Source organism: Colobus angolensis, unplaced genomic scaffold, assembly GCF_000951035.1.
Source record: "Colobus angolensis palliatus isolate OR3802 unplaced genomic scaffold, Cang.pa_1.0 Scaffold215, whole genome shotgun sequence".
NCBI classification, from domain to species: Eukaryota; Metazoa; Chordata; class Mammalia; order Primates; family Cercopithecidae; genus Colobus; species Colobus angolensis.
This window is the reverse complement of record NW_012115322.1, coordinates 881,351-895,646: the sequence shown is the minus strand read 5'-3', so window position 1 is coordinate 895,646 and position 14,296 is coordinate 881,351. Positions and strand designations below refer to the sequence as shown.

Sequence of the window (14,296 nt, the reverse complement as noted above, 5' to 3'; positions counted from 1 at the left end):
GGCTGGTCTCGAACTCCTGACCTCAGGTGATCTGCCCACCTCGGCCTCCCAAAGTGCTGGGATTACAGGCATGAGCCACTGCGCCTGGTCCAGAAAATTATTAAAGAACTAGCACAAGGTTATACAGTTAGTAAGCAATAAAATAGAGATTTCAATTTGTGCCATCTGGCTCAGGGTGTGTGCTCCAGGTTCCAATCACTATATTAAACTGCCTCTTGAGAGCAATTTTTGTTCAAAATTGCCAAATTAACATAGTTTTTCTGTTTCCCTATGTATACATTGTTGCAGGAAGTCAAGGACCCTGAATGGAGGGACCGGCTAGAGCCATGGCAGTGGAACATAAATTGTGAAGATTTCATGGACATTTATCAGTTTCCAAAATTAATACTTTTATCATTTCTTAGGCCTGTCTTTACTGCAATCTCTGAATATAAGTTGTGGAGATTTCATGGACATTTGTCAGTTCCCAAATAAATACTCTTATTAATTTCTTATGCCTGTCTTTAATCTCTTAATCCTGTTATCTTCGTAAGCTGAGAATGTACATCACCTCAGGACTCTGTGATGATTGTATTAACTATACAAATTGATTATAAAACGTGTGTTTTAACAATATGATATCTGACTGTAAAACGTGTGTTTGAACAATATGAAATCAGTGCACCTTAAAAAGAAACAGAATAACAGCAATTTCAGGGAACAAGGGAAGATAACCATAAGGTCTGACTGCCTGCGGGGTGGGGCAAAAAGAGACATATTTTTCTTCCTGCAGAGAGTCTATAAACAGATGTGCAAGGAGGAGACATACTCCTCAATTCTTCTCCTAGCAAGGAATATTAAATATTAAGACCCTAGGAAAAGAAGCGGTTGAGATAAGCACTGAAATACACCCTGGTCTCCTGCAGTATCCTCAGGCTTACTAGGACTGGGAAAGTCCAGCCTGGTAAATTTTGGTCAGACTGGTTCTCTGCTCTTGAACTCTGTTTTCTGTTAAGATGTTAATCAAAACAATACATGCACAGCTGAACACAGATCCTCATTAGTAATTCTAATTTTGCCCTTTGCCTTGTGATCTTTATTGGCCTCAGAAGCATGTGATCTTTGTGACCTACTCCCTGTTCATACACCACCTCCCCTTTTGAAATCCTTAATAAAAACTTGCTGGTTTTGCAGTACAGGTGGGGCATTACAGACCTACCGATATGTGATGTCACCCCCGGTGGCCCAGCTGTAAAATTCCTCTCTTTGTACTCTTTCTCTTTCTGAGATCGGCTGACACTTAGGGAAACTAGAAAGAACCTACGTTGAAATATTGGGGGCGGGTTCCCCTGATAATACATATCTTAAACACACTGAATAGGAAACATGCAAATTCAACTCTCGTTTATAAGCAAAGAATCAGGCAGAGTGCCATGATTAACTTTTTTTTTTTGAGATGGAGTTTTGCTCTTGTTGCCCAGGCTGGAGTGCAATGGCACAATCGCGGCTCAATGCAAACCTCTGCCTCCCGAGTTCAAGCGATTCTCCTGCCTCAGCCTCCTGAGTAGCTGGGATTACAGGCATGCACCACTACGCCGGGCTAATTTTGTATTTTTAGTAGGGGTGGGGTTTCTTCACGTTGGTCAGACTGGTCTCAAACTCCCAACCTCAGGTGATCTGCCCACCTAGGCCTCCCAAAGTGCTGGGATTAAAAGCATGAGCCACTGTGCCCAGCCGATTAACTCCATTTACTAAACCATATAATAATACAATATATTCAAGAGCTGCTTCCTCTGATGCAGTACAGATCAGTCATTGCCATTCTATTCATTTCTCATGTTGCCACCAACATTTTTGGGGCGATTAGGAGGAATTAAGAGAATTGAGCATAAGGGGAGCCAGGAGGAAAAGAAGGGGGAAAAACACATAAAAATTCCCTTTTACTGTCTTTTAATATTTTAAACCATCTATTAAAAAGGCAAAAGTCCTGGGGCCAGCCTTTATTTTCCTACAAGTTCACTTTCTTCTTGGCTGATATTTCCAGAATACCCTCTGTAATCCTGTTAGGTGAGAACCACGTCCCCCTAACTCCACAAAATGAGCACACTCATTTACACACACCCTTACTCAGGAGACAGGGCAGAAGCATACATGTTATAATTTCCATTGTAATAGGCCTATTAGGAAGCATAATGTGCCAGACATTTTCTAGTGACTGGGATAAAGGAAAAATGAGTCAGCCGGGTGCAGTGGCTCATGCCTGTAATCCCAGCACTTTGGGAGGCTGAGGCGGGCAGATCACAAGGTCAGGAGATCAAGACAAGCCTGGCTAACATCGTGAAACCCCATCTCTATTAAAAAAAAGAAATACAAAAAATTATCTGGGTGGGGTGGCATGCACCTGTAGTCCCAACTACTCAGGAGGCTGTGCCAGGAGAATCACTTGAACCTGGGAGACGGAGGTTGCAGTGAGCCAAAATAGCGCCACTGCACTCCAGCCTGGGCAACAGAATGAGACTCTGTCTCAAAACAAAAAAAAAAATAGTCTCCAAGGTAGCCACTAACATGCCAAAAAGTTACAGATAGAGAATCAAAAGCAAATAGGCCAGGCATATGATTACATTACCTCTGAGACTGAGAAAACCATTATGCACACTCTGTATGCACCTGTGGAGTACTGTCAGGCTTCAGGGATGGGATACACATCACCAGTTAACAACAAGGACCTGTCTTGCCTACATCCAGCTCTGAAGCTTTCTTACTAGCTTTTAAGCTTTGGAGTAGTTCACCTTCATTCTGACTCAAACTCAAATCCATGTTCTCATTTGTCAAATGGAGATTAAAATAGTTGCCGTGCTTAAAAGAGTTGTGAAAATTACGTGAAAAGAAAAATGGACAAAATACTTAAACAAGTAGTACTCTGAAAAAGAGAATATCCATTTAGCAAAATAAATATATTTAAAGGTGCCCAACATCAAGAGTTATCAGGTAAATGCATATTAAAACTACAACGAAGGCCGGACATGCTGGCTCCCGCCTGTAACTCCAGCACTTTGGGAGGTCAAGGCGGGCGGATCACATGAGGCCAGGAGTTAGAGACGAGCCTGGCCAACACAGGGAAACCCTGTCTTTACTGAAAATACAAAAACTAGCCAGGCATGGTGGTGTACATCTGTAGTCCCAGCTACTCGGGAGGTAGGAGAATCGCTTGAACCTGGGAGGTAGAGGTTGCAGTGAGCCCAGATCATGCCACTGCATTCCAGCCTGGGGGACAGAGCAAGATTCTGTCTCAAAATCAACAACAATGACAAAGCCCATAATGAGATACCCACCAGAATGGCTAAAAATTTTAAAATTACATCATCATGTACTAACAAATTTCTGACATAAAATTGTAATAATATGACAAAATGAAAAATCAAGGCGGGGAAGAAGAGACATGGTCAGATTCAGAGACAGAAAACAACCAAGGAGAAAAAAATAACAAGAGATAAAGAAATGATATATCCTTAAGTTTTATTTTGATATCTGGGTGATAAATAGTTAGAACCAATAGTTGTCAAGTAACCAGAGTTTGATATCCTACCCTACATACATACATACAAAGCCTATTCTTAATACCTATAAGCAGGTGGCCACTTTAGAATGTCAATAATTTTCAGGGGCCAATGGCCATTCCCAGATATCTGCCACAATGACCTTCTTAGGTTCAATCTCTACATTAAATACAAATGTTTATTCATTATCAGATAACTTAACAGAACCTAATAAGGTATAAATGTTTGGAAAAAAAAAAGTTCTTCCCCTTCAACCCTCCATCTCAAGGACTTAGTACTGCTGTGGACAAACCAAAACACTGCACATGCTAGATTTCTTTAAGCAGATCTCCTTTTTGGAAGAGAAGGTTAAGATAATTCATCCCATGACAAATGAAAGTAAAAGCTGCTGCTTCAGATAAAAATAAAATAAAAAAACTTTTAGTACAAATGAGAAGTAAAATTCTGAGTCACCACAATTCTCATATTGCAAATGAAAATAAGCAAGTGCTTACTAAGGGAATGTTTACCGACCAAGAAAATAGTCTGCGAGTTTTCAGATACAATAAAAATTTCACTGCATAACAAATTTTTCATCCGAATGCTATCATTTAAAAATGATACTAAATATGAGGGAGACTGTACATAATAAAAAATTTTTAATCCTTCATCATTTCCCCTCATGCTTTTTTAAAATATGAGATTAAACAGTTCTGCGCTTGCATTAAAAGTCAGTAAGAACTGGAACTACTTCACAAGATACTTCATTTTCAACATTCCTTAACTGGAGGAAACTAAAGAAAGGCCTCCCTGAATGGAACAGAGATCGCCATAACAGGTCTCCATGGTAAAGAACTGCAAATGTTCCACAAGGTGCCATAGGGACAGAGAGGTGCTTGTCCTTTAAAAGCATAGCAGCCACAGACCCATTAAGAAAATAACGCTAAAGGAAGTCTAAAAGCTGAGAGCAACACTTATTACACCAAAAAAGACAGCAGATGCCAATAAGTCAATGTGAAACTTAATCCTAAAAAAGAAAGGATGAGGGAAAAGAATGTTTCAACAATACCAAAATGCCTCAGGAACTAATATCCTTCTCACCCATGGTATTGGACAAATATTGCCAATTAGCCGCTATTTTTATAACAGGAAAAAGACTGTAAGCAAAAACACTTTTAAAAACTTTGTAACTTAGACCAGGCATGGTGGCTCATTCCTATAATCCCAGCACTTTGGGAGGCCAAGGTAGGTGAATCACGTGAGGTCAGGAGTTTGAGACCAGCCTGGACCACATGGTGAAACCCCATTTCTAGAAAAAATACAACAACAACAAAAAAATTAGCCAGGCATGGTGGTGGGTGCTTCTAATCCCAGCTACTCAGGAGGCTGAGGTAGGAGAATTGCTTGAACCCAGGAGGCAGAGGCTGCAGTGAGCTGAGACTATACCACTGCACTTCAGCCTGGGTGACCGAGTGAGGCTGTGTCTCAAAAAAGAAAAAATAATAAAATAAAATAAAAACTTTTTAACTTAAACAAAATGAAAAATCAAGGAAGGGGGAGAAGAAAAGTGGTCAGATTCAAGGACAAAAGACAACCAAGGAGGAAGAAAATAACAAGAGATAAATGATATATCCTTAAGTTTCATTTTGATACCTGGGTAATAGATGGTTAGAACTATCACTTGTCAAGTAACTAGAGTTTGATATCCTACCCTACATACTTATAAACAAGGCCTATTCTTTTTTTTTTTTTTTCTTTTGAGACAGAGTCTTGCTCTGTCGTCCAGGCTGGAGTGCAGTGGCACGATCTCAGCTCACTGCAACCTCTGCCTCCCGGGTTCAAGTGATTCTCCTGCCTCAGCCTCCCGAGTAGCTGGGATTACAGGCGTGCACCACCATGTCTGGCTAATTTTCGTATTTTTAGTAGAGACAGGGTTTCACCATGTTGGTCAGGCTGGTCTCGAACTTCTGACCCTGTGATCCGCCCACCTCGGCCTCCCAAAGTGTTGGGATTACAGGTGTGAGCCACCACGCACGGCCACAAGGCCTATTCTTAACATGCAACACCTCTGAGGTCCTTTATTTAAACAAAAGCCATGCTAGAGACACATCCACCTAACCACACTGTTGTGGTATTATGTTGTATATTCACTGGCAGAAAATCATTCTCTTCTTGACTTACTTTCAAATTATACATAAACTTATTAAATGTTATTATTAAGGAATAAAAATGTTTTCTAAACTATCGATATCAGCTGATGTGAAACAAAAATAAAATTAGTCTTTTCTCTTAAATCCTAAAAACCTACAAGAAATTCCCTTGTATAATGATTTTAACCAATCTGTCATATAATCCATCTGAAATGCCCAAAATAGCTAAGACAATTATAAAACAGTGGGGAAAGAACAGACAATTCAATCCATAGTGATTAGACAACTGAATATTGTCTATTGTCAACTGATTATCCAATTCAATTTCTCCGCAGACCTTATACAAAAAATAATTTCTGGTGGATCAAAGACCTAAATGTGAAAATCAAGAGTTTAGTAAAACCTGCAGAAGAAAATATGAAAAGATCTGTATAACCTCAGGGTGGAGAAGGGTTTCTTTTCCTTATTACAGGTGTGAGCCACCACACCCAGCCCTAAAGCCTTTCTTAAGAAAAATAAAACTAAGGGAGAATGATAAATATCACTAGGTGAAAACTCACATTTTCTTTACAATAAAAGACACCAGAAACAAAAAGAACTAGAATACAGATTTGCAACACACATACCCAACTAAAGATTAGTAGGAAATGTATCTGGAACTCTAAAAATCAATTTTATTTTTCGGTGTTGGTTTTTGGTTTCGTTTTTTTGTTTTGTTTTGTTTGAGAGACAGGATCTGGCTCTGTCACCCAGGCTGGAGTGCAGTGGCGCAATCATGGCTCACTGTAGCCTCAACCTCCCCAGCTCAAGCCATCCTCCCACCTCAATCTCCCAAGTAGCTCGGACTACAGGCACGCGCCACCATGCTCAGCTAATTTTTGTATTTTTTGTAGAGACGGGGTTTCATCATGTGGCCTTGGCTGATCTCGAACTCTTGAGATCAAGTAATCCACCAAGTGCTGGGATTACAGGTGTGAGCTGCTGTACCCTGCCATCAATTTTTAAAAAGCAACCCAATAGAATAATAAAAGTAATGAGCAGGCAATTTATAGAAAAAGAAAACAGAATGATGAAGAAACATATGAAAAGATGCTCATCTTCACTGGCAATGAAGTAGAAATTGAAAATGAAATGAAAACAATGGCTTACTTCATACCCATCAAATAGGCATAAAGAAATGTGACAATGCTCAGCATTAGTGAGGATGTGGAACAACAGGAATTTCACTGCTGACAGGAAGGAAATCAACAAACACTTGGAAGGGCAACTTTTGAGACGGAGTCTCACTCTGTTGCCCTGGCTGGAGTGCAGTGGCACAATCTCCGCCTCCCAGGTTCAAGTGATTCTTCTACCTCAGCCTCCTCAGTAGCTGGGATGACAGGCATTTACCACCACACTCAGCTAATTTTTGTATTTCCAGTAGAGACAGGTTTCACCATGTTGGCCAGGCTGGTCTTGAACTCCTAACCTCAGGTGATCTGCCCACCTCAGCCTCCCAAAGTGTTGGGATTACAGGCATGAGCCACCACACCAGGCCAAGAGCTACACTTCTACTGAAGAATTCCTGTTCAAGACAACAACCTTTAAGAATTTTACACTCTGCCAGGCACGGTGGCTCATGTCTGTAATCCCAGCACTTTGGGAGGCCGAGGCAGGCGGATCACGAGGTCAGGAGTTGCACACAAGAAAACATAGATAAAAACTTTCAATACAGAGCTGTCTGTAGGTGCAAGAAATTGGAAATAAAGTCATGTTAGTCAATAGGACAACAGATAATGCATATTCATACAGTGGTATAGTATCACACAGCCATTAAAATTAATAACCTAGAGCTACAAACATCAACATGAATAACGCTCGCAAAGAAATGCTGTATGGGCCAGGCACGATGACTCATGCCTGTAATCCCAGCGCTTTGGGAGGCCAAGGCAGGCAGATTACCTGAGGTCAGGAGTTCAAGACCGGCCTGGCCAACATGGCGAAACCCCATCTCTGCTAAAACATGCCAAACTAGCAGAGCATGGTGGTGCACGCCTGTAACCCCAGCTACTCGGGAGGCTGAGGCACAGGAATTGCTTGAACCTGGGAAGTAGGGGTTGCAGTGAGCTGAGATCACACCACTGCACTCCAGCCTGGGCGACAGAGCAAGACTCCATCTCAAAAAAAAAAAGAAATGCTGAATGACGAAAGTTGCAGAATGACAAAAAGACACTATTTTTAAAAAGTTTAAAAACATCTAAACAATATATAGTATATTTGTAAGTGTAGTATATATACTATTAAAGAGAATTTCCATCTATTTATAGAGTGTTTAACTCTGAGAAAGGAGGAAGAATGGGATCAGGTAGCTGCTAAAAATACTAAAGTATTTCACTGCATCTTGAATGTTCTTTTCTTTAAAAAAAAGAATCAAGTATATAAAAATATTAGTACTTGACATAATTGCCTGGCAGGAATGGGAGTTCATATTTTGTATTTTATGCTGAAAATATTTCATAGTTTAAAAAGCTACAAATTAGAAAAAACTTGGCTGTTAAGTCTACTGTTCTTATTCAAAACCAAAAAACTTTTTTTTAATCTTTACTTTTTTACAAAGATTTTAACTTATCGTACAAAGAGTAGCCTAGTTAAGCAAATGTTATAAATTTGAATGTATAAAATGGATTTATATTATTCTTATGCTATCAGTTATCTATTTTTATATTGGGATTTTTTATAAAATCTCACTGGAGAAAAGGATTGCATGACTGCATTTCACTGCAGAAAGTCCCAAGCTACTTCCTGGTCAACGTCTTCTAACACAGCAAAAGTCAAAAACACAGCAATACACACATTAAAAAGTCGCTTGGAAATGTATTTTCTTAAAAGTTCACAAATCAAACCGCTGCATCCGCAGTTTTGTAGAGGTAGAATTTGAGCTCAGCTTTGTGGGACACAATTGTATCTTTAAAGGAAATACCAAGGTTGAAAGGAGCAAACATTTAGCAATGAATGGTAAATAGCACAGAGGCAGAAAACTGGCAACAAAGATTGCCTGGCTCAAGTAAGGGGAAAAAAGATATGCAAACAAGAACCGGAGTTAAGGCTTAGAACAGAAAAGTCATGACTTGGAAATCAATGAATAAAGAAATGACATCTTCTCTGTTAACACTAACCACTGTGGCCCCGTCCCCCATGTTTCACTTTCCCCTTGGAATTCTAGGAGAATGGCTACTCCAACCAGGCTCCACCTCAAGACCCCTATACCCCCTAACACTTGAGCCCCAGTTGGGGAGAAGAGGTGGGATATAAGGATATTTTCTTTTTTCCCCTCAGAACACATCAAAGAAATCTTATTAAACAAAACAAAAAAATGAACCTAGATTTGAGGAATTCCAATAAAATGTTTAAAGAGCTCTAATACTACCAAATCTAGTATATTCTTCAGCGTTTGTAGGTTCTGATGCCAAGAAAAGATAGGAATTTGCCAAGAGTTCCCTACTGCCTAGCCTTTGACCTGCTTCCATTTGACAACCCACGTATCATCATCAATTCATGAGTGCCTTCCTAAGACACCCTGATCCATCCTTTTCTCAGCCTCTAAGAAAAGGATTCCTTCCTCGTATGAATGTCAGAAAGACTGCTCACCCTTAAGCAAGACTCTTCACCTACCAAAAGAGATTAATCTTTAAAGGCCTTTAATCATACAATGAGCATATCATACACTAGCAAAAGGTGGTTACTTCCTGTTGTGAAAGTGCTATCAGAGAAGGGGGGAAGGAGGCTGGGCGCAGTGGCTCACGCCTGTAATCCCAACACTTTGGGAGGCCGAGGCGGGCAGATCACTTGAGGCCAGGAGTTCAAGACCAGCCTGGCCAACATGGTGAAACCCCCATCTCTATTAAAAATACAAAAATTAGCCGGGTGTGGTGGTGCGCACCTGTAGTCCCAGCTACTTGGGAGGCTGAGGCAGGAGAACTGCTTGAACCCAGGAGGCAGGGTTGCAGTGAGCCAAGATCAGGCCACTGCACTCCAGCCTGGGAGACAGATCCGTCTCCAAAAAAAAAAAAAAAAAGAAAAGAAAAAAGAAAAGGTGGGAAGGAGAGGATAGTGTCAACACCTTCTCAGAGAAAGCTCCTATCTGAAGGTCCTTGTCTTTTCTTCAGGGACTATGTTTTAAATAAAGAGAGAATGTAAAGTTTCTTGTATATTCCTGGCACTATACTTACCGTACTAAACTACAATTCTTATGTCTGTATGTTTCCTCCATTAGACTGAGAGTTCCTTGAAGGCAGGAACTCACAGTCTATTTATTCATTTTGTGTTCGTAGATTAACACAATGCTTAACACAGTAATTATGCATTATATGTCTGCTGAATGAAGAGTGAACAAAGGAATGACCAAAAAAAAAAAAAGTAATAAAAATCTGACTGAATCAAGGAGAACAAGTGAAAAAGACAATGACAATGTAAAGTAACATTCCTGTAGCTATCTCAAGCCAAATTAATGACTTGCTGTGTGTGTGTGTGTGTGTGTGTGTGTGTGTGTGTGTGTGTGTATGTATGTATTTTTTCTTTTGAGACGGAGTCTTGCTCTGTTGCCAGGCTGGAGTGCAGTGGAGAGATGTCGGCTCACTGCAACCTCCATCTCCCGGGTTCAAGCAATTCTCCTGCCTCAGCTTCCCGAGTAGCAGGGACTACAGGCACACGCCACCATGCCTGGCTAATTTTTTGCATTTTGGTAGAATGCAAAAAACAGGGTTTCACCATGTTAGTCAGGCTGGTCTCGAACTCCCGACCTCAGGTGATCCGCCCACCTCGGCCTCCCAAAGTGCTGGGATTACAGGTGTGAGCCACTGCGTCTGGCCCTTGCTTTGTATTAACGATTTGAAATGAAAAGTTTTAAGATATGAAAAACGCAACATGTAATTTTCCTTCTATGATGTATGTGCAAGTCCAACTTCAGCTCCTTAGTATTTCATTTTACTTTTTCTAATTCCAATCTCTAGTCTAGAAGTTGCACGAGGGCCTCAAATTCATTCTTTCACCCTTAAAATGCCTTTGGGGTCCTGAATTCAGTCATGCTTAAGCTAATATGTAACTACTTGAAGCTCTGGCTTATGGCATTGGCCATAAAATAATCTAGACACAGTTTGTTTTTTTTTTTTTTTTTTTTGAGATGGAGTCTTGCTCTGTCACCCAGGCTGGAGTGCAGTGGCGTGATCTCAGCTCACTGCAACCTCCGCCTCCAGGGTTCGAGCGATTCTCCTGCCTCAGCCTCCTGAGTAGCTGGGATTACAGGCGCGCGCCACCACGCCCGGCTAATATTTTTTGTATTTTTAGTAGAGAATGGATTTCACCATGTTGGTCAGGCTGGTCTCAAACTCTTGACCTCGTGATCCGCCTGCCTCAGCCTCACAAAGTGCTGGAATTACAGACGTGAACTGTTTTTGTTTTTTAATCTCAACAGCAGTGCCTCCTTTACAACTGTGGGACTAAACTGTGATCCACTAAACCATGCTGGAGACTCGGGAGCCAGGCAGGGAAAGGTTTAGAACAGAACAGGCAGAGTAACTCTGCCTACTTCCACGAGATAATTTTTCCATCAGAAAACAATCAACTTCCAAGAAAGATTTATCTTAAAGAAAAGAGTTCATGGTGTTTAAGTTTTAAAATCATTTGTCTAATTCTATTTTGCACCTTCTGTTTTATTTCATTAGAACAGAACCAAAGTGTTCTTTTAAAAGCAATTTTTTAAAAGTACAGGTTGCACAAAGGTAGTATGATTCAAACAAAAGAATAAATATTGCAATGAAGTGTTCCAAAAGGAAACAGTGAGCCTCAGAGTGACGTTTCCCAGATTTATGCCAGTCACCTGTATTCATCCACCAAGAAAAAAGTTGAATGAAATAAGGAACACACATATTTGAACTATTTCCATATATTATTTGACTCAAACACATTTTTAAAAATGGCTTAGAGATTACACAACGTACCAGAATAGGGCAGTTTCTACAGTTTCCTAATAACCAAATGTTAACTACGAAACAGGTGAATTACTGCCCAAGATGTGCTGTATTCTTGTGAGTCCCCCTGCCCCAACCCCACTTCCAAGTTCTAAAAATTTACCTTAGTTCTGTTAACTAAGGCTACAAAAAGAAACAAAAAACAAACCTGTAGTCCCAGCTACTCGGGAAGGGAAAACGGACGTGGAGGCTGAGGCGAGAGGAATTCTAGTCGCACCTGGGCAACATAGTGAGACTCAGACTCTCAAAAATACATACATATATGTCTGTTTGTTTTAGTGTTACTCAAATTTCCAAAATAATTTCGTACATATCTTGTCCATGTTTTTCCCATTCTATAGTCACTCAGATCAGCGCTTTATAACCGCAACAAGTAAAATACTTGTTGTTCTGGAGTGTTTTGAGACTCGAGATTTCCTTTTCATACTCTAAAACAGACTATCTCCTAGCACCTGTACAATCTTTGCAATCCGGGGATGAAGAGCAACACCTTTACAACTGCAATAAATCTTAAAACTACCCTATCAGGGACTGAATGCAAGAGTAATATAAATAATGGGAAGTAAGTTCTTCCTATCCAATGCGGCTGTCAAGGTGTGAAGTGTCTGGTGCTGGGCTTCTCCAGACAGCAGGATCTCCACTGCTGCATCATCTTCAAAAAACAATGGGGCAGAGAGAGAGAGAACTAGCTGTCGAACGAGCAGGAAGTTTTTAATCACCAACTACACAATTACTTAATCAGTCCGGTCTCCAGCGAGCCCTAGGCTCTTCCCAAATCCTACGCTTGGCAGGGAGAACGGCCCTTTGAGCGTCCCCAAACTCACGCGGCAGGAAGCACTCCCCAAATCGCTAGCGACGCGCCGGGGTTGCCCCCAGAAAAATCCCAACGTCGAAGTAGCGGGCGGCACCGCCCCTCCCCTCCCTACGCTTGGCTTCCTAGTCCGGAGTCGCTACCGCCCACTTTCTAGCTGGACAAACAGCAGTCCAGGGCCGGGCACAACACTCACCCACGTCTTGCTCGAAGGGGTTGGCGGTGAACAAAGGCATCTCGCCGGCGCCCGAGCCCTACTCGCTGCTGTCTAGCTGAGACTCCGCAACTGTTCCCCGCCGGGTGACCCGCGGCCACGGCTCCCTAGACCGCTCCGCTTCGGCCTCCGTCCCCGCACTTCCGCCACCGCACCTGCCCGGCTCCTGCCTGACAGGCCGGCTCGGAGTCCACCCTTCGATCCCGCGCTCCTGTCCCAACTTTTCTCCCGGGGCAAGATCCCTCCGACCACGGGCGTCCTCCCAAGGCCTTTGTCGCTGCCCCAGTCCCAGACTTTTGTCGGGGTCAGGCGGCCGCTACGGCCACCTTTCCAGCGCTAGGACCCCGGCGAGCCACGGAGCCGGGGACCTTCGGAGCCGGAAGTAGTCCTGCCTGGAACTGGACGACCCCGGAAGCTGCAGTGTTGGCGGCGGCGCGGCAGGGGGCGCGGTTACCTGTGGTTTTTCGCGTTGGACGCCGGCTCTGAGGGCCAGGTTCTTGTCACGAATTTAGTTCGTTCCAGAGCGGCAGGACTCGTAGCTAGAGAACGAGGAGCCACGATGCATACGCGTTGCAGTCCTGTTTCCCTAGAAACGGAGCCGCCGGCGCGGAGGTGGCTTTGAGATTCTGCGAAAGACCTGACTGCTCTAGAACACTTACTGTGTTGCACCCTCCCTGGCGCCCAATCCAAACCCCGTCGGAATAACCACCGGGGACAGCGGTGGTCGAAATAACTACGCCTAACTTTTCGCTTTCCATCGTGTCCCCCCATAAAAACACTGCTGGACCCCAGGAATCGAAAGGCGAAGAAGGCATACTCCCTGCCTTAAGAGAATTTTATAGGGGCGGTGCATAACGTACATGATGGTGTATGGCGATTCGGATAGTAGTACGAGTCATAAACTCAAATTCCCATAGGATCCAGGCAGGTATTTAAATGAATGCAAAAGCCCAAGCACCCTTCCTACCCACATATTCTCTGCTCCTCTTAGAAAACTGTAGTAATAATTATGTTGCCTGTCTCTCTCCTCCTCATTAGATTATAAACTCCCCGATGAGTTTTGGTCACTACTATATCCCCAGCGTCTAAAACAGTGTCCCAAGTAATAGGTGCTCAATACTTTTCGAATGAAGCTGTAACTTTCTAACCGAACAGTGCATATCTAAAGATGTCAACTATTGGCAAATTTCAGCCATTTGTTGAAATGTAGGTCCTACTAGAGTTTGCAATTTTTTAACGATTTTTAAATGTTGAGAATTACTCCAACATTTTAAATAACGGATTAATCAAAACCATTTTACAATCTCCAGTATAAAGACCTGATACTATAAAGAGAGAGCTCATACACATTCAGAAAGGTGGTTGCATTTTATAAAGTTAGGGGCACAAATGAGAAGGAATCGTGTAGGTGAAGGGGCTGTTATTCATAGAATGTTGAACCTAGGATGTTCAAGATAAATTGGGAGGATGGGCATGGTGGCTCACGCCTGTAATCCCAGCACTTTGGGAAGTCGAGGCGGGCAGATTGCTTGAGGCCAGGAGTTCAAGACCAGCGTGGCTAACATGGGGAAAACCCATCTCTATTAAAAATACAAAAATTA

The 14,296-nt window shown here is 42.2% G+C and overlaps 1 protein-coding gene across 1 annotated transcript in view; it reads right to left on the bottom strand.

Annotated features, from left to right (window-relative positions):
• STAM2 (signal transducing adaptor molecule (SH3 domain and ITAM motif) 2) overlaps positions 1-13,067 on the bottom strand; it is a 55,790-nt gene extending 42,723 nt beyond the window's left edge. The window contains exon 1 of the mRNA XM_011943045.1: positions 12,678-13,067. Coding sequence (XP_011798435.1) covers positions 12,678-12,717 — 40 coding nt within the window. The 5' untranslated portion in view covers positions 12,718-13,067. The remainder of the gene's footprint in view (positions 1-12,677) is intronic.
• Between the last annotated feature and the right edge of the window lie 1,229 nt (positions 13,068-14,296).